Source organism: Ahaetulla prasina, chromosome 13, assembly GCF_028640845.1.
Source record: "Ahaetulla prasina isolate Xishuangbanna chromosome 13, ASM2864084v1, whole genome shotgun sequence".
NCBI classification, from domain to species: Eukaryota; Metazoa; Chordata; class Lepidosauria; order Squamata; family Colubridae; genus Ahaetulla; species Ahaetulla prasina.
The window spans coordinates 15,071,834-15,095,745 of record NC_080551.1 but is presented as its reverse complement, the minus strand read 5'-3'; the positions used below and the strand labels follow the sequence as shown (position 1 = coordinate 15,095,745).

The 23,912-nt window shown below is 42.0% G+C and overlaps 1 protein-coding gene across 1 annotated transcript in view; it reads right to left on the bottom strand.

The window, feature by feature from the left end:
* The window catches only part of ARNT2 (aryl hydrocarbon receptor nuclear translocator 2), a 111,410-nt gene that overhangs the window by 16,320 nt on the left and 71,178 nt on the right, over nucleotides 1-23,912 (bottom strand). Inside the window, exons 9-14 of the mRNA XM_058156176.1 lie at nucleotides 17,483-17,559; nucleotides 13,425-13,559; nucleotides 12,740-12,814; nucleotides 9,883-10,034; nucleotides 5,020-5,092; nucleotides 3,781-3,904 (exon numbers count right to left, since the gene is read on the bottom strand). Of these exons, the coding sequence (XP_058012159.1) occupies nucleotides 3,781-3,904; nucleotides 5,020-5,092; nucleotides 9,883-10,034; nucleotides 12,740-12,814; nucleotides 13,425-13,559; nucleotides 17,483-17,559 (636 nt within the window). The remainder of the gene's footprint in view (nucleotides 1-3,780; nucleotides 3,905-5,019; nucleotides 5,093-9,882; nucleotides 10,035-12,739; nucleotides 12,815-13,424; nucleotides 13,560-17,482; nucleotides 17,560-23,912) is intronic.

The following is a 23,912-nucleotide window of genomic DNA, read 5'->3' as shown; positions in this document are numbered from 1 at the left end:
TATAAGGATAGCCGTCTCTTCCACATGAAGTGACTGCCTCAAATAGCAATAGCCTTATATACCACTTCATAGTGCTCTTACAGCCCACTCTAACTGGTTTACAGAGTCAGCCTCTTGCCCCCAACAATCTGGGTCCTCATTTTACCCACCTCGGAAGGCTGGAAAACTGAGTCCACTTGAGCCGAACTCCTGGCAGTGGGCAGAGTTAGCCCGCAATACTGCAACACTGCGCCACCACGGCGCTAACCACCAAATATACATCAAAATCTAGGGTAGTCCACATGGCTCCAAGGTGAAGGGACAACAATCGACAGGAAAATGTATTTCAGTAGCAGATCCTGTACGTTGGAGTATTCCATCTTGCATTTAGGTTAACACCTTTGTTTAATTCTTCTATAAATTAGTGAAAATCAAGCTATTCCAGAAAAAAAATCATCATGATTGAGGGATGTTACTTTGTATGGATCGAAATTCATTTCCCCCCCTCTAATAATAAAATAGTTTTATGGTTTTGATGATGCGCACTTTGTTTTATTGATTGAAGCTTTCAGGAGTTGATTCAGTTAGGGTAGTTATAGAAGGAGAAAAAATACATGCCTACATAAGAAAAGAATAGAATAGAATAGAATAGAATAGAATAGAATAGAATAGAATAGAATAGAATAGAATAGAATAGAATTACAGAATTGGAAGGGACCTTGGAGGTCTTCTAGTCCAACCCCCCGCTTAGGCAGGAAACCCTACACCACTCAGACAAATGGTTATCCAACATCTTCTTAAAAACTTCCAGTGTTGGAGGATTCCATATACTGTACCTGTGCATTTTGTTTAAATGAATGACATAAATATTGGTTGTATTTTGCTTAGAGAAGTAAAGAGGTGTGAAATTCTAAACAGGTGGGGGATTGTTCAGTTTGCAAGATCCTAGAAGTTCACCCAGTGATCCAGGGCTATTGTTATCACTGGAAATAACCAGCTTCAGGGAGCAATAACTGTTAATAAACATTTTCCATGATGGATGGAAGAAAGACGGCAACATCTCGAAGGAAGGAGGCCCAGCTGTGCTGCTGTCTCCCAATGACCCTTTGTTACAAACACTGAGATGCTTCTGCCTTGGCTAAGAACGCCTTGCATGGTGATTAATTAATAACAAATGTTAAAACTTCATCAGCAGCAGGGAAGGTTAGGAACAATAAACAGAGGGAAAGATCACAATAAAAAGAATCCTAAAATACTTCTGAAAAAAAAACACAACCCAACAATATTTTTGTCCCCTCTCTGGAAAAAGCTAGGTTGATTTATTGACTTGCTACTCTTGCCCAACTATCAGCTGACAAGTTATTAGAGATGCAACTGCCGTATTTTTCGGACTATAAGATGCGGTGGAGTATAAGACGCACCAAGTGGAAAACAAGGGAAAAAAATAGTTTTTGGCCTCATTGTGTCTGGTTTTTGCCCCCCCTGGCCCCCAGGAGCACTCTGCAGATCTTCCAGACCCTCTGCGCATCCCATTTTTGCGAAAAACAGACCCATTTTTGACTTCCCAAACCCCCCATGCATTGTATTTTTGCCCTCCCCAGCCCCCAGGACCACTCTGCAGGCCTCCCAAACTTTCTGCACATCCCGTTTTTGTGAAAAATGGGCCTGTTTTTGGCAAAAAGGGACGCACGAGGTGGGGTTTTGGGGAGGCCAAAAATGGCTGTATTCGGTGTATAAGACGCACCAACATTTCCACCAGTGGTGAAATCCATTTTTTTTTTACTACCGGTTCTGTGGGCGTGGCTTTGTGGGCATGGCTTTGTGGGTGTGGTGTGGCTTCGTGGGCATGGCAGGGGAAGGATACTGCAAAATCTCCATTCCCACCCCACTCTGGGGCCAGCCAGAGGTGGTATTTGCAGATTCTCCGAACTACTCAAAATTTCTGCTATGGGTTCTCCAGAACCTGTCAGAACCTGCTGGATTTCACCCCTGATTTCCACCCTCTTTTGGGGGGGGGAAGTGCGTCTTATACTCTGAAAAGTACGGGTATCTTCTTTCTTTCTTTCTTTCTTTTTTTGGTTCCCTTAAACAGCGAAAACACACAACTGAAAGGATTGTTTTGAATCCAAACCCGTTTCCCTCTGAAGAAATCCAGGATTTTCCATGAAATATGTAGCAATGAATTGAGAACTGGGGAGAAGTCAACTCTTACATCCCTTGCTAAGAATAGAAAAGGTCGAAAATAAAAGAATAGGCAGCCAGCTACGACAGCTGTAAGACTTAGCCTCTGCACGCCAAGAAGTCCTTTCTTTACAAACTATCCTGAAGATTGGGGTTTTTTGCTGGGCAAATTTACCCCTTTTTGTAGGGGCTAAGTATGGCTTTTTAAAATTTTAATTTCTCCTCATTGGAGAAGACTCGACATCTTCCAACAAAGATGCCTTCATCGAATCCTAAAAAATCTGCTATTTTGACCATGTTACCAATGAAGAAATGCTCCAAAAGAGTTTCTTCTACAAATTACATAAAATTGTCGCATGCAGAAGACTCCAACATGCAGGTCATATACTTCGTATGGAGAATAGCAATAGCACTTAGACTTATATACCGCTTCATAGTGCTTTATAGCCCTCTCTAAGCGGTTTACAGAGTCAGCATATTGCCTCCAATAATCCGGATCATCATTTTATTGACCTCAGAAGGATGGAAGGCTAAGAACTAAGGAACTGCTGGGAGAATTAGCTTGCAATATTGCATTCTGACCACTGTGTCACAAGGGCTCTATAATCGAATAATCAAATTTGCAAGATGGCAATGAGATGGACCTTCCCTTGATGCAAAATGATCAAGATGGATGCCCTCAAAACATATGGCAAAGAATGTTTGTAGATGACTTAAAGACCTTAAATATCACATGGGAAAATGCTGAAGTATTTACCTCAAACTGAAAATACTTACTGCTTGATATACTACATAGCATGGGAGAATCTAATGCTAATACTAATAGGAGGTACCTTCCTACATTGCCATTTTGTGAGAACAATTCAACTTGGGTTTCAATGTCTCCTTTTCCCTGTTATGTGCTTTCCACTGAAACAGTGTGTGGGGTTAAGAGTCCAGGGATGAAATGCTACCAGTTCGCCCGAACCGGTAGTAATAAATGCTACTGGTTCACACGAACCTGTAGTTTTAAAAAATGCTACCGGTTTGGGAAAACTGATATTTCCAATAATCAGCTGTGCCATGCTATTTATATTTGTTAGAAAGCAGGAAATCTTGCTTTCCAGAAAATCTAAATTGTGTGGCACAGCTGTTCTCCCCCTCGCTGTTCTACTTACCTTTGCAGACTCAGAAAAGGCTTAATTCTCCTTTTTCAGCACTGCATGGTAGTGCCTATGGTGTGCATGCACATGCACATGCAAAGGGAACTGGTAGTGAAGCAAACCGGTAGCAAACTTCACCCCATTAGTGTCTCTTGATGGAAAGTGTTGTGTCTGCGCCCCCCGAGCCGGCCCCCCTGCCAGAAAGTGACTCGGAAAGTGAGGGGGAAGGGCCATCAGGACTTACCTCTGGAGCACCGGCTTCCCTGGCTCAGCTCCAGGAGCCAGAAGCAGGCCAGGTGGAGGAGATAACAAGGCTTCCGTCCCCTGACTCTTTCCCCCACCCCAGGCCACGCCTTGTTTAGCCAGCTCACGTGGCTGAGGCCAGGAGGGGACTGAACAGAATGTCAGCTAAGAATCCAAAGTAACAATAAACTTAACTTATACTGAAGATGAAACTTAGAGAACATATTATACTTACAAGCAGTTATGCCAGCAAACATTTCTGCAAATCTTGGATCTCTTTCCTGGGTGAAGATTGTGTCCGGCTTTTCCACTGCTTTTCCCCCCTCGTGAACATTAGACTGTATACTTGGAACTGGCACCTAATTACAACAGGCAAGAGAGAAGGAAACCACAATTTCCTTGATGGCTAAATTTCCACCCAATTTAGTTAGAAACAAGCCCTTGTTCCCAAGGATGAAATCTAGCAGGTTCTGACAAGTTCTGGAGAACTGGTAGCAGAAATTTTGAGTAGTTTGGAGAACTGGCAAACACTACCACTGGCTGGTTCCAGAGTGGGGTGGGAGTGGAGATTCTGCAATATCCTTCTCCCAGAAGTGGGGAGGGTATGGAGATTTTGCAGTATCCTTCCCCTGCCATGCCCACTAAGCCACACCCACCAAACCACACCATGCCTACCAAGCCACACCCACAGAACCGGTAGTAAAAAAAAAATTTGGATTTCACCACTGCTTGTTCCCCAATTCCCCAATTCCCCTATTGTTCTGCAATAGACATATTTCGTTTCTGTACTGCTCTTATTATTCCTTGGACCGTAAGCATGCTGGCTTGGTAGTTTGCAACAGTCATGAAGCTGTTGCTTGAATGGTATGGCTCCAGCTAAAGTGGCCTGTGGTTGAGGTGGGTGAGAGACACCAAGTGAATAGTGGCAGAAGACAAACGCAGGATATCAGAAGCATTCTCACGTTCTCTCATCACAAGGTGCCTCTACGTAGAAAGATTCTGCAGAATTTTGAGAGGATATTCTACAGAAGTTCTCTTATTGACAAATTTGGGATGGAAATAAATGATGAATGGAGAAGAAAAACACTGACTGTGGTCAGCGGTGTTTTTATATAGCACCTTATATCCCACAAGAAATGCAGAGTGAACTTCACAGGAAAACTGGGAATATGCCTTCGTTTTTGTCCCTTTCCTGAGAGAAGATGGCATCAGGCACAAAACCAGGCAAAAAAACCTTGAAGGATCAGGCAAAGGAATCTCTGGTCCAGCATTCTGGACCACTATGAATATTAAAGAAGCCAACAAACTTCTCCAGATCATACTGAAGGTGTGGGAAATCACTAAAAGCCCTCTCTTCTGTCAATTAATCTGGCCCTCTTTTAAAGCTATTGACAAATCTCCTGGTGGCAAATTGCTTGGTTTAGCTATGGATTATTTTAAAGAACCCGAGGTCAATTCAGCAGGGGCCTCTCACCTGAGTTAAGTCATAGGAGGAAAGTCCATCTCTCTGGTGTACTTCCAACTCAGCTTGTTGCTGCTGAAGCTGCCTGAAAGGAAACGAATAGAGCAGTGGTAATAAATACCTTTGAGACTGTCATGGAAGAAGACTTGCGCTGTCCTGCCAATTTGCCAATCAAAAACCAAGATAGCCAATCAAGTCATTCTAAAGCAGTGGTTCTCAACCTTTATAGTGCTGCGACCTCTTTAATACAATTCCTCATGATGTGGCAACCCTAGCTGTAAAATTATTATTTTTTAGGCAGCGATCTCAGCGCGCCTCAGCAGCTTCAGAAGGGGGAAAAAAGCGGCAAACTGTTTTTTTGAATTTATCGCGGCTGAAGCCGTATTGGCTAGCAATCTGAACTGCTTGCGATTGCCTTGGGGACGGAGGCATTAAAGCGGAGACTCCTCCCCTATTAAGTTTATCGCGCCTGAAGCCAGATTAGGCTAGCGATTGGGAGTGATTGCAGCTGGCTTGAGAGGGAGACATCAGAGCAAAGATTTCTCTCTTTTTTAATTCATCGCGCCTGAAGCCAAATTCGCGATTCTTCGACTCGCAAGTATACTTCCCATATTTCCGATGGTCTTAGGCGACCCCTGGCAAATCGTCATTCGACCCCCAACGGGGTCGCGACCCACAGGTTGAGAACCACTGTTCTAAAGCTTCATTTAGCTTAATAAGAACAGAGTAAATAAAGCCTAGAGATCACGGTCCAATTAGTAAAACTTCAAAGAAAGAGTTATGAGATCACATTTGTAGCCACCTCACAGAAAACGGACACATGCAATCCAGTAAAGAGAAGTTTAAATCCATCCAAACGATGGATTTAAATGCAGGGCAGGTAGAAACTTTGTCCAGCATCAAGGGCTTTGCGAGAATCCCAGCAAGACTTTAATCTGAAACCTGTAAAAAATACAGCTTATACGCTGTGTATGTATCTAATCGCAGGCAATTAATTTGGTGAGTTTCAATTTGTAACTGATTAGTTAATCAAATTGCTAAGGCAACTCTGAAAAAATATTTTTTCACTCATATATCCAAGGCAGGGGTGAAATCTACTTACCGTCCTTACCGTCAGAAGTGTGTGCTTCCCACGCTTGCATGCACGCATTACATGCACGCTTGGATCCTCTGCACATTTGCAAAGCCTTCTGCGCAGGCACAGAAGGTCAAAAACAGGTTACTTCCTGGTTAAAACCAAGAAGTAAAGATGTCTGGGCAGAGCCTCGCGCTGCCGCCATTACCGGTTCTCTGAACCACGTACCGCCATCGCTACCGATTCGGGCAAACCGGTCCAAACTGGTAGCATTCCACCCCTGATCCAAGGAGATCAAAATGGCATAGTCTCACTTTTTTCCCTTGTTTTCCACAACATATCTAGATCAGGCTAAAAAAATGCAACCTTGACTACCACTAAGTGTTGTATCATTTTATTCTTGATGAATGTATTTTATTCTCCTTGTGTACATTGAGAGCGTAAACACCTAAGACAAATTCCTTGTGTGTCCAATCACACTTGGCCAATAAAGAATTCTATTCTATTCTAAAGAATTCTATTCTATTCAATGTGGAGTATTAGTACTTAGAACCATCCAAAAATACTGAAATGATCTCTTTTTGTGTTGTCATGGGAGGAAATGCAAAGGGAAGAAGGGAGAACAGCTCGATTTCGAAACTAAATAGACCCTGGAACGGTTGTGTGTATGTAGGAAGGCGAACACTGTGTTTTACTGTATTAGATTCTCTTTTTCAACAAACAAAGAAATGTTAAATGCCAATGTTTTACTTCTGAGCTGGGATGACTATGCCCAAAACAAACTTTTGCAGAGAAGAACATGAACATTTGAACTTAGTATTTAGTTGTCTTTCAACAGAGAAACCAGATTTGGAAAGCCAATGGCTTCAAGCCAGGTGTCAGTATCAAATAAACACAATTCTGATGATAATTACCAGTGTCCTTATAGCTCTCTATTTAAAAACAAAACCAAACCCTAAATAGCTTCATATATATCAAATCCTTTTTGTTTCTTGTTCACACCTTCATACTTCTGGAGTGATACTTAGCCCTGCTTTTCTATTTATACAATCTGAAGTCTTTCTGATCTTTTGATCTGTAGTTGTTTTGACTTATTTTTTTGGAACTTTTGACTTATAAAGACCTAGACAGTCTTAAAGGTTTGCTCTTGGATTCATGCAGATGGGAGCAGCTGATTAGCCAAAACAGGGATAATCTATTTGAGAAATTTTTCTTTTTTTTAATTCTCCCTCTTTGACCGATAGTTTTTCATTGGCAAAAACTCATTAGCTAAATATTTAATTGTCATTAGACTTACTGTACATTAAAATTATGCAAATACAATTTGCAACTTACAACTCCAATCAATTCCTAATTACCATGTAAGTGGGCTCCAATGTAAAATCAGGTCCAGCAATTAATAGATCTTACCTATGGCAAAGGGCACTACTTCTTTCAATGCCATGCCTTCATTGAAGGACACTATTTTGATTTTTGTTCACAATACCTTTGATATAGCATTGGTTTGGGTCTTGGGGAGAATGAAAAATGTGGGTTATCCAAAAAGGAGCATAACCAGGGCCTCTGGTGGCTCAACGGACTAAGTCTGTCTGTTATTAACACAACTGCTTGCAATTACTGCAAGTTCAAGTCCCACCAGGCCCAAGGTTGACTCAGCCTTCCATCCTTTATAAGGTAGGTAAAATGAGGACCCAGATTGTTGGGGGCAATAAAAGTTGACTTTGTATATAATATACAAATGGATGAAGACTATTGCTTGACACATTGTAAGCCGCCCTGAGTCTTCGGAGAAGGGCGGGATATAAATTCAAAAAAAAAACACCAAAAAAAAACCCCGCCTTATAGTAGGCTCTCCAATCCATTGAATATTTGAGTATCTGTCCCCAGGGATGTGGTGGATCAGTGGCTAAGATGCTGAGCTTGTCAATCGAAAGGTTGGCAGTTCAGCGGTTTGAATCCCTAGTACCGCCTAACAGGGTGAGCTCCTGCTACTTGTCCCAGTTTCTGCCAACCTAGCAGTTCAAAAGCACGTAAAAAAAGCAAGTTGAAAAATTAGGGACCACCTTTGGTGGGAAGGAAACAGCGTTCCGTGAGCCTTTGGCGTTTAGTCATGCCGGCCACATGACCACGGAGACATCTTCGGACAGCACTGGCTCTTCGGCTTTGAAACAGGGATGAGCATCACCCCCTAGAGTCAGGAACGACTAGCACATATGTGCAAGGGGAACCTTTACCTTTATCCCAGATGATAAATTTTGACCAATTCCATCAATGACCCTCAGCTTCCTTTCTGGTCTCTCAAAGAATCTGATCCACTCATTTCAGATCCAGATTGTTTCTAAACATTTTTAAAGAGTCTGTAAAACTGTAATCAACCAACTGTATCTCTAGCTCCTTCGGTTATTTAGAATGCTACAGATGTACTGCAACTTTCTAAAAGCTAGTTTGAAAGGCTTTCTCACGCAATTTATTGCTCCCTTAGAAAAGAGCAACAGTAATGCATTAGCCCATAGCAGCCTACCCCCATATTAGGGAAGGATGCCTAGTTTGTTTTGCTAAGTCAATTGAGGATAAATATGACAGAATCCAAAGAAAGATTAAACATTCAATTCCTTTTCAAGTGCAATGCTATAGATGCAACCTTGAAAGGGAAAATTCCTTGCTCAGTGTCAACATAAGTAATTTATTGGCCCAAATAAATGACTTTTTTATTTTTAGGCCGGCCAAAAGACTTCTGGCTGAACAGAAGTTTGTTTATGAGCTATAGATGCTCCTGCCACTACCATCTGACCATGCAGAATACACATTTATTTATTATCTAGGTTTTGGTTCTTCTTTGGACCCAAGTCAACTCCAAGATAATCTACTGATCATATCAACAAAACAATAGAATAGCATTCTGGAAAGTGTCCATGTTGTTCTAACTGCAGGTCCTCAAACTTGGTGGGGAAAAAAAGTGAAATGAATGAGCTTTAGGAGAAATGGAGAAGAGAAAACCACAAGTCTGAACCATCAACCTTCAAAGTGATGAAATATATGACTTTGATTAGTTTTTCCACTTGAAGAATTTTTTATTGTATAGGGGCAACCCCAAGGAAATCCTGTTCCTTGTGAGTCATGAGACTGTCATCAGATAAAATTGAGATTTTAAACAAGGTCCTATTTATATGTTGAAGAGCCATGGTGGCGCAGTGATTAGAATGCAGTATTGCAGGCTAATTCTGCTGACTGCCAGCAGTTCGATCCTGACCGGCTCAAAGTTGACTCATCCTTCCATCCTAAGGTCAGTAAAATAAGGACCCAGATGTTGAAGGCGATAGGCTGACTTTGTAAACCGCTTAGAGAGGGCTGTAAAGCACTATAAAGCGGTATATAAGTGTTGTTGCGATTGTTATGTTAAAGCCACCTCTGGCTGGCCCCAGAGTGGGGTGGGAATGGAGATTTTGCAGTATCCTTCCCCTGTCATGCCCACCAAGCCACACCCACCAAGCCACACCCACAGAACCAGTAAAAAAATGTGAAACTCACCACTGCAGCCAAGCCATGTGGTCACACAATACTCATGAGGCCTTGACATGATGGCATGGTTGGACCTGCTACTTTGATTGTGTTTATTTCCCCCTTCTCCCCGCCCCCCCCCCCCAAGCAGACGTGCACAGTCATTCTTAGGATCCGTTGTGTAATTTTGTGCTCAAAACACCCACCCACCCACAGAAAGTAACCTGGAAACACAGCCCTCATTCTAAAAACAAAACTGCTTTCGAGAAAGGAAGGCATTCCTTAGCGTTTAAAGGACGTACTTGACATTCGTGTTGGTGCAGATGATATACTCAATCTCATCCGAATACGGGTTCTGAAATGTAAAGCTGCTAGTCCTGATTAACATCCATTCCCGGTTCTTGGTACGAAAGCGATACATCACAGACAGCACCTGGCCTTTCAGCTTCACCACCTGCAGAATCATTCGATCAAGATCAAAGGAAAAGAAGATCACGTTCCAGTCCAAAGGGAAGGTTTACAGAATAGCCAAATAAACCACCTTCAAAAGCTTGCTTTTTAAGCCGGAGATCTTCACCTGATGAGAAAAGTCCTAAGACTTTTAGGAAAGTCACATTAGGAAATTTTGGGCTCAAGTGGTTGTAAGTCAAGCACTACCTGTAGTAGTACCGTGTTTCCCGGAAAATAAGACCAGGTCTTATATTAATTTTTGCTCCAAAAGATTTATTAGGCCTTATTTTCTGGTTAGGTCTTATTTTAGGGGAAATACAATATTAAATGCATCCAAGTGGCTGACAATCTTAACTAGGGCTTTTTTAAAAAAAAATTTGCATGTATATCCCGCCCTTCTCCGAAGACCCAGGGTGGCTTACACTATGTCAAGCAATAGTCTTCATCCATTTGTATATTATATACAAAGTCACCTTATAAAGGATGGAAGGCTGAGTCAACCTTGAGCCTGGTGGGACTTGAACCTGCTGTAATTGCAAGCAGCTGTGTTAATAACAGACTGTCTTAGCAGTCTGAGCCACCAGAGGCTTATTTTTGGGGTAGGGTTTATATTATAAGCATCCTGAAAAATCATGCTAGGGCTTATTTTTCCAGTTGGGTCCTATTTTCAGGGAAACGGGGTATTTATTTGAACAGCAAGTGTGTATCTTTTCTTTTGCCAGCGGATATCTTAAATACGCTTTGTCACTACAGAATGTTGTTTTTCTTATTTTACAATGGATAACATATAAGCTGGCGGAAACTCAAGGAACTTGTGCACATCCCAAGCAGCTAACCCATTAACATTCAGCCTTTCAGTAGGGAAAAAAAAGGAAGTGCCGAGTTTCAGGCAAGGACCAGAGCGATCTAACCTGCAGCTAAATATGGCAAGGGAAGCAGCTGGAATGTGGGTCTGGTAACCGGCCAAAGCGATTTGTTGAAAGGCACGCTGGATAAATCAAAATCGATTTGTCTTACACAAATTCCGATTTCTCCTCTGGAAACATGGAGCTCAGCATAGAATTGGTTCCACATGCTCTTTAGCGCTTGGATTTGAATTATTTGCCGAGTAAAAATTTCGGGGAGCTAGACATTTATTATTACCAGTTGTAAGAAAGTTTAAAAAATGATCCGATTATCTATAAATCATGGATTGAGATTTTCCAAATGCATGACTTGACAGTTTAAGAGAGTCAAAATTGGCGGAATAGCATTCGCTGGCTTGGGCTGTGGGAGTTACAGGCGTTTTAATGGTTTTGGTTTTGTTAAACATGAGCTAAAAGGTGACAACTAGGGATGTGTATTGAGCACATTTTCACAACTAAAAAAGACCTGAACTTGAAGTTCTAACATGCAAAACAAACAGAAGACTATATTGATACATAGCATCGATACAACGGGTGCTATTCAGCAGGTTCTGAGGTTCCGGAGAACCGGTAGCGGAAATTTTGAGTAGTTCGGAAAACCGGCAAACATCCCCTCTGGCTGGTCCCAGAGTGGGGAGGGAATGGGGATTTTGCAGTATCCTTCCCCTGGAGTGGGGTAGGAATGGAGATTTTGCAGTATCCTTCCCCTGCCACACCCACCAAGCCACGTCCACAGAACCGGTAGTAAAAAAATTTGAATTCCACCACTGATTGATACATGCATAGCATTCAAATTATGATTTGTAACAGAATTTCTGCATGCAATGAACAGCTTAAGGGAGTATTGGAGCATATAATTTTGTGCTTCCGTATAGTTCTAGGATTCGACATGAACACACAGCGCATATATAGAGCATAGAATAATGTGGTTGGAAGGGACCTTGAGGTCTTTTAATCCAACCCCCTGCTTGAGCGGGAGACCCTATACTATTTCGGATGAGTGATTGTCGAGTCTCTTCTTAAAAGCTTCTAGTGAGGCAGCATCCACAACTTCTGAAGACCAGCTATTCCATTGGTTGATAGCTCTCACCATTAGGAAATTTCTCCTTAGTTCTAGATAGCTTATCTCCTTGGTTCGTTTCCATCCATCATTTCTTGTCTTGCCTTTTGGTACTTTGGAAAATAGTTTGACATCTTTGTAGGAGCCACTCAAATATTGGAACACTGCTATCATATTTCCCATGGTCCTTCTTTTCATTAGACTAGACAGAGCCAATTCCTGTAACCGTTCTTTGCATCTTTTAGCCTCCAGCTCCCTAATCATTCTTGTTGCTCTTCTCTGCACTCTTTCCAGAGTCTCAACATATTTTTTTTTATACTGTGGGGATCAGAACTGGATGCAGTAAGCGTGGGCTTAACAAACTTAAATTCTTTTACATTAAAAATAATTATTTATGCTCTATTACATATTTGCCTGCTATCATTATCTTATACCTGATTTCACATTGGGATGAAGAATAGAAAAGGACTGTATAAGCGGTGAAATCCAAACTTTTTTTTTACCGGTTCTGTGGACATGGCTTGGTGGACGTGGCAGGGGAAGGATACTGCAAAATCTCCATTCCCTCCCCACTCCTGGGGGAAAGATATTGCAAAATACCCATTCCCACCCCATTCTGGGGCCAGCCAGAGATGGTATTTGCAGGTTCTCTGAAGTACTCAAAATTTCCGCTACCGGTTCTCCAGAACCTGTCAGAATCTGCTGGATTTCACCCCTGGACTGTATGAATAGAGAGAACATTACCTGCTGGAAACTTTCTCTTAAATGGCTTTGATCTTCTGGATGGCAGAATTCTAAAATATCTTTCCCCAACAGATCCTGTTAAGCAAACCATAGAAGGAGGAGGAAAAAAAACAAGGCACCACACCAGTTTAAAAAACATTACAAATTGCCGGAGGAATAGTTTACTAATAATGAATCCACTAAATGTTTAAAAATAAATGTTAGAGCTACTTAATAGAAAAAATAAGCAAGGCCGCAATAATTTGTTTGCATATCTGTCAGATGAATACAACGTCTTAAGACGTGACTTGCAAAACAGCAGCAGAGATAAGGATAATTATTTTCAGATGGTCCCAGTCTCAAAGTATCTATCACACAATAATACAACTGAATCAACCACAGTTTTTCACTTTACATTTGAAATTTGCACTTTATGTATGGAGAAGAGCCAATAAGACTAACATTAAATATATTTATAGAAGATACATGATTTAAGGAATGTTATTTAAGCCATTTAAAGCTCAGTCTTCCTTCCTTCCTTCCTTCCTTCCTTCCTTCCTTCCTTCCTTCCTTCCTTCCTTCCTTCCTTCCCTTCCCTTCCTCCCTCCTTCCCTCTTGGGAGCCGAGCCCAGATCTGGACCTCTTTAAAAATATTCAGAGGCAAACTTTGAATATTTGGTGACTTAAGCAAAAAGAACGAACAGACCTGTGGCTGATAGCCAATAACACTGATGCATCTTGGATCCACAAAGGTAATTATTCCATCTGAGCTGTGCCTGGATAAGAATTCTGTGGGGACCGACATTCCGTTCATATCCATGCACACCGGCGAACTGGTCACCTGAGAAAAATAATTTACACATGCTTTCCTTCATAAAAATGGCAGGGGGTGGGGAATCATCGAAATACAATTTACAAGAAACAATTTTACTGGTGCTTGTGAAAGAAAACTGCATAACAGTTTAACTGGATGCAACATTCAATAGAAGATCGAATGGTTGTGGATCGGAGCCTGTAACTTCCCATCTCAAATGGGAACAAACATTCAAGCAATCAGATAGGACAAAGGAAGGTCTTGCACAGTGGTCGGTTTCAAAATTTTTTACTACCAATTCTGTGGGCGTGGCTTGGTGGGCATGGCAGGTGAAGTAAAATGTAAAATCTCCATTCCTTCCCCAATCCAGGGGAAGGTTATTGCAAAATCCCCATTTCCTCCCAATCAGCTGGGACTCAGGAGGCACAGAATAGATGGGGGCGGGGCCAGTCAGAATTTTTACTACTGGTTCTCTGAACTACTCAGAATTTCTGATACTGGTTCTCCAGAGCTGGTCAGAACCTGCTGAATACCACCTCTGGTATCTAGGACAATTAAATAATATTAAAAAAAAGGCCAGGCTGGGTTTCTAAACAACCTTCTTGAAAATGTCCAAAACAACCAGAACATTGGAAGCAAAAGATTTAAAATACTAAGAACCCCATTCGGTGCTAATAATTCCACTGAAAATCAGACCCAAACTGCCTGAATGCACCTGAAAACAGGAATGAAAATTTCCCAGAAAACTGCTGCTGAGGAATATGGTCATTGGGATAAACCAATGGGTTAGAACAGGGGTGTCAAACTCGCTTCCTCACGGTGTCGTCACGTGACGTATCGTGACTTTCCCCCCCTTCCGCTAAACCAGGCGTGGTCATGGCCAATGTGTGATGCATCCGACCCATGGGCTGCGAGTTTGACACCCCTGGGTTAGAAAGTAGTACCTACTATAAAGAGTTTTTCAGCAGCAACCCAACTTTTCGGCAGCAGCGAGTGAGATCTTGGCCAGCCGAGAAAGCTATGCGAGTACAGGGGTATTATGATGAAATGGGCTCTAGACCAGGTTGCTCTTGTGTGAACTCTTTTCTCTAGGCCACAGTGTGCCAGATGCACTTCTCAAGCGAAGAAACACGTCCCAGCATTGTTAGCCCTTTAAATGTTCTCCCTTCCACCCCCCGAATTGAAACCATGTCAACCTGTTCACCCTAAGGAAGGAGAAGGGCTCTGGCTTCCAGCTGGATTATGTACTTCCTGGGGAGAGAAGAGTTCATCATGTACGCTCTTCCTGATTTCTTTGCGTTGACGTTTCCCTAGCTGTTGACCTCACAGCATGGCTTGCGCGAAAGGTTTTTGGTTCTCTACATATTGTGAATAATCCTTCGGAACCGCAGTTTTATTTTGACAGCTGTACCGTTAGCAGATTATGTTCTTCCTCTCCCCCTTTCTGCAACCCCTAAGTAATGTTTGGCTTTTGTACTTAAGGCGTAAAGAAGTCAGCAGTGCCAAGACCACATTTTGCCTCTTCAAGGAAATCGGCGACATTGAAAACCAAGTGGGATTAAAGACTCCAAAGCATACTTCCATTGTCAAGGACTTTACATGAGCATATCTACCTTTAATAGTATTCAGGAAAAACCAATGTAGGAGTCTTATTCAAGAATCCAGTTTACCTGATTACTCTATGTAAAATAAGACCCCTGGCTTTGTCCTATTCAATGAAAACTTGTCACTCCTATTATTGCCCATTGACCCCGATCTGTGTATATGGACTCAACCTGTGATGTGGAACATCATGTACTCGTCAAAACGAAGATCAATGGTCATGACAAGGCAAGGATCAGGACAAGACCCTCTTGATGCTGCTTCCTTGCCTCCAGAACTTCCTGACCTTCGGACCTTCCACCGCGAGCTGAAGACGTACCTATTTTTCCGCGCAGGACTGGCATAGAATGTTTAGATTTTATTATTGGGTTTTTAATTTTAATTGGGTTTTATGGTTTTAAAAGTATTTTAATTGGGGCCAAATTTGAATAAGTTTTTTAATTATTGTTTTACTTGTATTGTGTTTATTTATTGTCATTTTACTTGGCTGTCAACCGCCCTGAGTCCTTCGGGAGAAGGGCGGTATACAAATTAAATTATTATTATTATTATTATTATTATTATTATTATTATTATTATTATTATTATTATTATTATTATTATTATTATTATTTCTGGGTGCTCCATCACTGGAGGTTTTCAAGAAGAGTTGGGCAGCCGTTTTTCTAGAAGAGTATAGGGCCGTGATGGCGAAACTACGGCACGCATGCCAGAGGTGGCACGCAGAGCCCTCTCTGTGGGCATGGGCAATGTCACCAGCTGCTGTTCTGGTTTCCGGCAGCCAGCCATCTGGTCTTTATGGGCACCGGAGTGCTTGAAAACAGCCTGAAATTGGCCAAAAAAATGGCCAAAACCAACCAAAAAACAGGCATGCGTGCACTGGTCAGCTGGTCTTCGGGTTTCTGGTGCTCCAGCATGCATGTGTGTCCTGGTTTGGGCACTTGGTGCTGAAAAGTTTTGCCATCACTGGTATAGGGTCTCCTGCCATGGGCTGGAAGTGGGACTAGAAAATCTCCAAGTTCCTATCCAACCCTATTATTCTATGTTCCTACTATGGATGGACTGGGCCGTAGCTCAGAAGCAGAATACCTGCCTTGTATCTCAAAGTTCCCTGGACCAGTTTCCAGCATCTCCAACCAGGTATGAAAACCAATGCTGGAGAGTCTCTGCCAGGTAGATCAATCTTCCTCATCTTAATGTAATGAATCCCTGCTGCAAGATGCCTCAAAGTGGAAAAACTAGGACATACAGTACCATACAAATAGCCTTTGGTGTAATTTCCAAAGCCTGTAGCAGGAGAACATTTCAGACTTCTGGCAAGAGCCAGCAGTGTTTTACAGAATAACAGAGTTGGAAGGGACCTTGTAGGTCATTTAGTCCAACCCCCCACCCACCCAAGCAGGAGACCCTACACCATTTCCGAGAGGGGACAGTCTGGTCTCTTCTTGAAAGCTTCCAGTGATGAAGCTCCCACAACTTCTGAAGGCAACTTCTGAAGCCAACTTCTGTTCCATGGGTTGATTGTTCTCACTGTCAGAAAATTTGTCCTCATGTCTAGGTTGAATCTCTCCTTGTTCTTTTCCTTGCTTTTCCTTTCCCCATAAGCTGCTGGTTGAAGAGATGGAAAGGGGGAATGTTGCAAAGGAATGGTGGTCCCATTCTACTTTGGGCATTGATTCTAACCTGCGTTAATGTCAATCCTGTCTCTTTATCTTTGAGATAACGTGATACACAGCAGAAAGAAGATTATCCACTTTAAGCATCAGATGAACCAGAGCTCTGACCCCAAACAGATTCCTTGGTAGGGAAGAATAACACCTCCAGACATCAAGAAGTGATCCACTGTCCCGAATTATACATAATGAAGTATGTAGATCTTATACGTATTCGGATAGTGATATATTTGGTAGCATTGTTATGTATCTGTTCTACTGGCCTTACATTTCAGCTGGGATTATGGTTGTTATTTTAAGTCCAATAATTTAGAATAGAATAACAGAGTTGGAAGGGATCTTGGAGGTCTTCTAGTCCAACCTCCTGCTTAGGCAGGAAACCCTACATTACTTCAAGACAAATCCAACATCATCTTAAAAACTTCCAGTGTTGGAGCATTCACAACTTCTGGAGGCAAGTTGTCCAAGTTGTTCTAACTGACAGGAAATTTCTCCTTAGTTCTAAGTTGCTTCTCTCCTTGATTGGTTTCCATCCATTGCTTCTCACCCTGCCCTCAGGGGCTTTGGAGATTAGCTTTTATAATAATAACAAACAAACAAATAAACAAACAAACAAGCAAGCAAGCATACCACAGAGTTAACTTTTGCAACCCCTTTTGTAAAAGTATTTTTTACCTGAAGTCTTCCTATTGCCACCAGGCAATATTTGCTGCCTTGTCCAACTTCAGCATCTTCTTCCGGTATGGTCATTCCTAAAATTATTTTCCCAAAACAAAAAAGTTAGAAGGATTGGAAAGATGAGAAAGATCTCTTTAGCTACTCTGTCCCTGGGCAGAGAAGATGGCCTGATTTGAACTAATTTTCTGGTACCAGTAAAAACATATTGAAGCTGTCCTGCTGTTAATAATTTTCAGCCCAGAGATTGAAAAACACATTTCTGCTCCTTTTAGCCCTGAAACACTTTGGTTCTTGAAACCCGTTTCATTAGTAATTTGCTTTTAATGGTTTATTTTTGTATATTGCCTTGCTGGCCCATGCTAAACCAAGTAGATGTTTACAGGCATTCCTATAAATGCAAAATAAGAATAAAAGTAGGAAAGTGATAGGATCATCCAGATATTAGACTTGTCATCTCATGGCAGTTGTTTTTACTGTAAATCGCCAACATAGTGTATGATGTTGAAACAAAACAGCTGCCTGGAAAAAAAAACCCAAGAAGTTTCATTCCACTTTGTTTTCAACCTTTTAATGGAATTTAATGCTATAAACATGTTTAAAAACAAGGCAGGTCGGGATGCTGTTTTTTTCAGTGCCTTGGGGTTGCGTAAATACCTTCGATTGGTACATCAGCATAATCTCCCCACTGGCCATCCGTGTCTTTTAAGTAATCCGATTTCTCAAATTGAGTTTTAGGGCCAGAAACTTCCTACAAATTCTTGAGTGAGTTATTTAAAGCCTTCCTTATTCCCCTCGAGGGTTTGGGATTCACATTATACAGGATTACTGAATCATTGGGAGAAGAAATTTTGGCCCCTTAGTCAGGTTGAGGAGAAAGGAAGGTCATGTTTTATCAGATTGCAGGAACAGTCAGACGAGGAGGCCTGGACTCTCACTGGTAGCTTCACACTGCAGTGAACAAGGACGTACATTCAAATTTCGCAGCTACTAAGATTGTTGGCCGAGCAGGTACAAAAATAGCCAGGGAAATGACTGAAGCCTTAACTGCAGTGACTTGCTTAACAATCATGCCAAAAAAAAAGAGGTTGTAAAATGGGCCAGGACTCACTTAACAATTACCTTGCACAACAACAGAAATTTTGGACTCAATTATGTTGTGTATAAGAAAGGTTTGACTCAGGTATTAAGACTGGCTTACTGAATAAGTAAGAAAAAGATCAGGTCGCTAGTAGCTTTGCCAGTGAAAAACTACATTAATCACAAAACCATTACAGTTGTCAAATGTGTTGCACCCAAAATTAAGCCAAAGCCTTAAAGAAAACAAATATTGTAGGTGCTGGTGGAGAGACAAGAAGAGGAATGCCCTCTCCATGGTGCTACTGGCCTTTTAGCCAGTGCCACTGTTGCATGAAGGATTAGCATGCATTTGGCATGCTTCAAATGCATTCATTGGGCATCATGAGCTCATTGGTGTGGGCTGCAGACAAAGACGGTTACCATTTTACTACAGCACCTGGAAGAGCAGCCTAGGATCACCTGATCCTCTTTCCATAACATTTTCTTCTTTTTGGATGAGCTGTGAGAATTAATTAATTAATTACATGCTACAGCCCAGGGGTGAAATCTACTTATCTTCCTTACCGGCTCGGAAGTACACATGCCGTGCGTGCACGAGCAAAGTGCAAGCCCGTGTGTGAGCAAAGCACAAGCACGTGCATGTCAAGTAAAAAAAACATTACTTCCTGGTTAAAACCAGGAAGTATTGAAACCCGGGTGGGTGGGCGGAGCTTTGCTCCACCATCACTACCAGATCGCCGAATTACCAGCCACGATCGCTACCGGATCTGGTCCAATCTGGGAGCATTTCATCCCTGCACCAGCCTATCAGGGCTCATATACTGAACATCAGATCGGAGTTGGTGAGGACATTCTGAGTTTGATCTGAGTTTGTGAGGAAGCAAGAAAGCAAAAAAGGAAGGAAAGAAGGAAGGAAGAAAAAGAAAGAGAGAGAGAGAGAGAGAGAGAGAGAGAGAGAAAGAAAGAAAGAACGAACGAACGAAAGAAAAAAAGAATATTTTTTTGTATTATCAACATTCTGATTACTGTGGGTATCAACTGTGCAAGACGTGCACCAATGTGCAGTCTGGAGGGGAACATTTGTCCTACTTCGATTCCTGCAGGCATGCACATCAAGCTACAGCATGCCTTTCTAGCAAATATTTTCCCCTCAGTGTCATGCAGTGAACAAATCTGATTAAAGGGGGGGAAAAAAACATCATATGGACTGGATAAAAATTCATTTCCTTCTCAGAAATATGAGATCCCTTAATTGAAATGGAGCAGGGGGAGGAGGGGGAAGGCAAACGGATTTTTAAATAAAATAAAATTGGTAAACTTACATACCAAGCAGTGGGAAAAGTGCATTCATTGGGCATCATGAGCTCATTGGTGTGGGCTGCAGACAAAGACGGTTACCATTTTACTACAGCACCTGGAAGAGCAGCCTAGGATCACCTGATCCTCTTTCCATAACATTTTCTTCTTTTTGGATGAGCTGTGAGAATTAATTAATTAATTACATGCTACAGCCCAGGGGTGAAATCTACTTATCTTCCTTACCGGCTCGGAAGTACACATGCCGTGCGTGCACGAGCAAAGTGCAAGCCCGTGTGTGAGCAAAGCACAAGCACGTGCATGTCAAGTAAAAAAAACATTACTTCCTGGTTAAAACCAGGAAGTATTGAAACCCGGGTGGGTGGGCGGAGCTTTGCTCCACCATCACTACCAGATCGCCGAATTACCAGCCACGATCGCTACCGGATCTGGTCCAATCTGGGAGCATTTCATCCCTGCACCAGCCTATCAGGGCTCATATACTGAACATCAGATCGGAGTTGGTGAGGACATTCTGAGTTTGATCTGAGTTTGTGAGGAAGCAAGAAAGCAAAAAAGGAAGGAAAGAAGGAAGGAAGAAAAAGAAAGAGAGAGAGAGAGAGAGAGAGAGAGAGAGAGAAAGAAAGAAAGAACGAACGAACGAAAGAAAAAAAGAATATTTTTTTGTATTATCAACATTCTGATTACTGTGGGTATCAACTGTGCAAGACGTGCACCAATGTGCAGTCTGGAGGGGAACATTTGTCCTACTTCGATTCCTGCAGGCATGCACATCAAGCTACAGCATGCCTTTCTAGCAAATATTTTCCCCTCAGTGTCATGCAGTGAACAAATCTGATTAAAGGGGGGGAAAAAAACATCATATGGACTGGATAAAAATTCATTTCCTTCTCAGAAATATGAGATCCCTTAATTGAAATGGAGCAGGGGGAGGAGGGGGAAGGCAAACGGATTTTTAAATAAAATAAAATTGGTAAACTTACATACCAAGCAGTGGGAAAAGTGCATTTCATTGGTGCAAATTCATGGGCTGGGTTAATGCAATGCTTTAGAGGACATAAGACACACTCAGTGAATTGGCAGCAAAGTATATGGACAAAAAATTGAGGATAGAATTTAAACAGGGCATTTTAATCTACTAATGTTCCAGCACCAAATTTTTTAAATTTATTGTCATGTACATCCCTGATGAGTCCAGATCACCATCATTCAATCTATTTTTAGTTTTTCATTACAATCTCATGTTCTGTTCACTACAGCCACACATAGTTCTTGGAGTCAGTTCTTCTTCCATGTCCAGATCAAACTTTAAACTGCCAGAATGAAGCCACCTTCTTGGCTTTATCATTGGCCAAAAATAAATCATAATCAGTACAGGTTTCTGGTACTAGCCGACATTAGAATCAATGATTGGCCCCATGGACATTCATACACCCATGGAAATAACTCAGGACACACGTCTGATCCTCAATCCCAGCCAGTGGTGGGTTTCAATTTTTTTACTACCAGTTCTGTGGGCATGGGTTGGTGGGCTTGGCGTGGCTTGGTGGGTGTGGCAGGGGAAGGATACTGTAAAATCTCCATTCCCGCCACACTCTAGGGGAAGGTTACTGCAAAATTCCCATTTCCTCTTGATCACCTGGGGACTCAGGAGGCAGAGAATAGATGGCGGTGAGGCCAGCCAGAGGTGGTATTTACCAGTTCTCAGAACTACTCAAAATTTCCACTACCGGTTCTCCAGAACTGGTCAGAACCTGCTGAATATCACCTCTGGTCCCAGCTGATTTTTAATGTTTTGCCATTTTAAAGCAAATGTAAAGCAAAGCACTAAAAACTGCTGTCTATTTCCAGCCTGGTTCCGGAAGATGAAAATGCTGGGTGACTGCATTCAATTTGCAGAATGAAAATTCTTCTTCCAAAAAATAAAAAAGGCATGCAGGGAAGGATTTAAAAACACCAAGATAGTGGTCACAAATAAACATGGCTGTGGCTGAGATCTCTAGCTGATGCTTAAAAGCTGGTTTCTAAGATGTCCTCTTTATAAAGAGTCATTTAGATCAGGGGTTTCCAACCTTGGCAACTTTAAGCTTAGAGGACTTCAACTCCCAGAATTCTGGGAATTGAAGTCCTCCAAGCTTAAAGTTGCCAAGGTTGGAAACCCCTGATCCAGATTGTCACAAAGGTACGGTTTGAAAGGCAACTGAACTTAGTTAGAATAGAATAACAGAGTTGGAAGGGACCTTGGAGGTCTTCTAGTCCAACCCCCTAAGGCAGGAAACTATAGCATTTCAAACAAATGGTTATCCAACATTTTCTTAAAAATTTCCAGTGTTGGAGCATTTACCAATTCTGGAGGCAAGTTGTTCCACTGATTAATTGTTCTCACTGTCAGGAAGCTTTTCCTTAGTTTTAAGTTGTTTCTCTCCTTGATGAGTTTCCCCACCCATTGCTTCTTGTCCTGCCCTCAGTTGCTTTGGAGAATAGCACCTCTTCTTTGTGGCAGCCCCTGAGATATTGGAAGACTGCTATCATGTCACCCCTGGTCCTTCTTCTCATTAAAGTAGACATACCCAATTCCAGCAAGTGTTCTTTATATGTTTTTGCCTCCAGTCCCTATTGTTTCTTTCTTTGAAAAGGTTTTGTTTCTCATCCAAGAAGCTTCTTCAGAACTGGTAAGGCCCCCTTGGGACCTTGACTTGGATGACTGAGAATCTCCATAGACAATCATCCAAATGAAATATGGAAGAGAAAGGAAAGGGCAATCGGGATGTCGAAATCATCCAACCCAATCATCCAACCCATTTCTGGATGGTAGACTGAGTAGCAGACGTACAGATTATCTGGACATCGCCTTCATCCGCTGTAATGAAATTTTTTGCACTTCTCCTTAAAAACCTAGCAATTATTTCTAAAGACGCCTCTAGGACTATCCATTAGCAGATGCAAATGTTACACAAACCAACATCCTTTCCACCCCCCCTCCCCCTTGCAATGCTGTTTTTGGCAGGGAGTCAGCAGCCATTCTCCAATTTTAGGCACTGCATGTCCTAAATGACTTATACAACCTTGAAAAATGTGCTGCTTTTTCTCGCAAAAGGCAGTTGGGGAGGCTGAGGTAATCGAGAGATGGTTCTGGAAAGGCCTGTCACACTTCCTTTCCTTCTGTTTATGAGGGAGAACTTTCAGCCTCCTCTCAGCATGGACGAGAGAAAGAATAAAAACATCTTCTTAATGGCCCGAGAGAGGAAAAAAATGAAATTAGCTTCCTTTATTTACTGAGTGGGGAGGGGGAACAAAGATCCTGGTGACTCCAACCTCAGGAAGGAGGCAAAAATGAGCCGAAAAACAACTTCCCTCCCTCAACCCCTGATGTGGAGGAGGAAAAAAAAATTCTTCCTTTGTTCCCTGAAACTCTTATGAACTGCAACAACAGAGCTGAACAGCTGAGTGTGGAACTCAGATGAATCTGACACAACGAGATCTGTTTTTTATTTTATTTGGAGACATCTGTTTGGTGCCATATAATAAAGAGCATAGGACTGTGTGGAATGTCTGGCAGGCAGAGGTTGTTTTTTAGTATTAAAGAAAGGACAGAAATAAAGTCATCCTGAGTTTCTGAGAGGTCAGCTCCATGGCTTCCAAGTTTGGATGCAAGCGAATACAGTTTTAATGAAAAAACAAACAAAAAACAAACAAACAAACCTGTGAGCCGAGGTCTTCTTTAGAAGGCAGAGTGGCTTCTACCAAGCCACCCACACCTGTGATTTTTCTCCTTCCGCTTATAAATCCTAGTGGTTTATTTTGGCTGTAGCCAGAAGATTTTGTTGTTGTTAGTCGCGAAGTCGTGTCCGACCCATTGTGACCCCATGGACCAGTGGTCTCCAACCTTGGCAACTTTAAGACTTGTGGACTTCAACTCCCAAAATTCCTCAGCCAACAAAGCAAAGCAAAGCAAAGCTGGCTGAGGAATTCTGGGAGTTGAAGTCCACAAGTCTTAAAGTTGCCAAGCTTGGAGACCCCTGCCATGGACAAC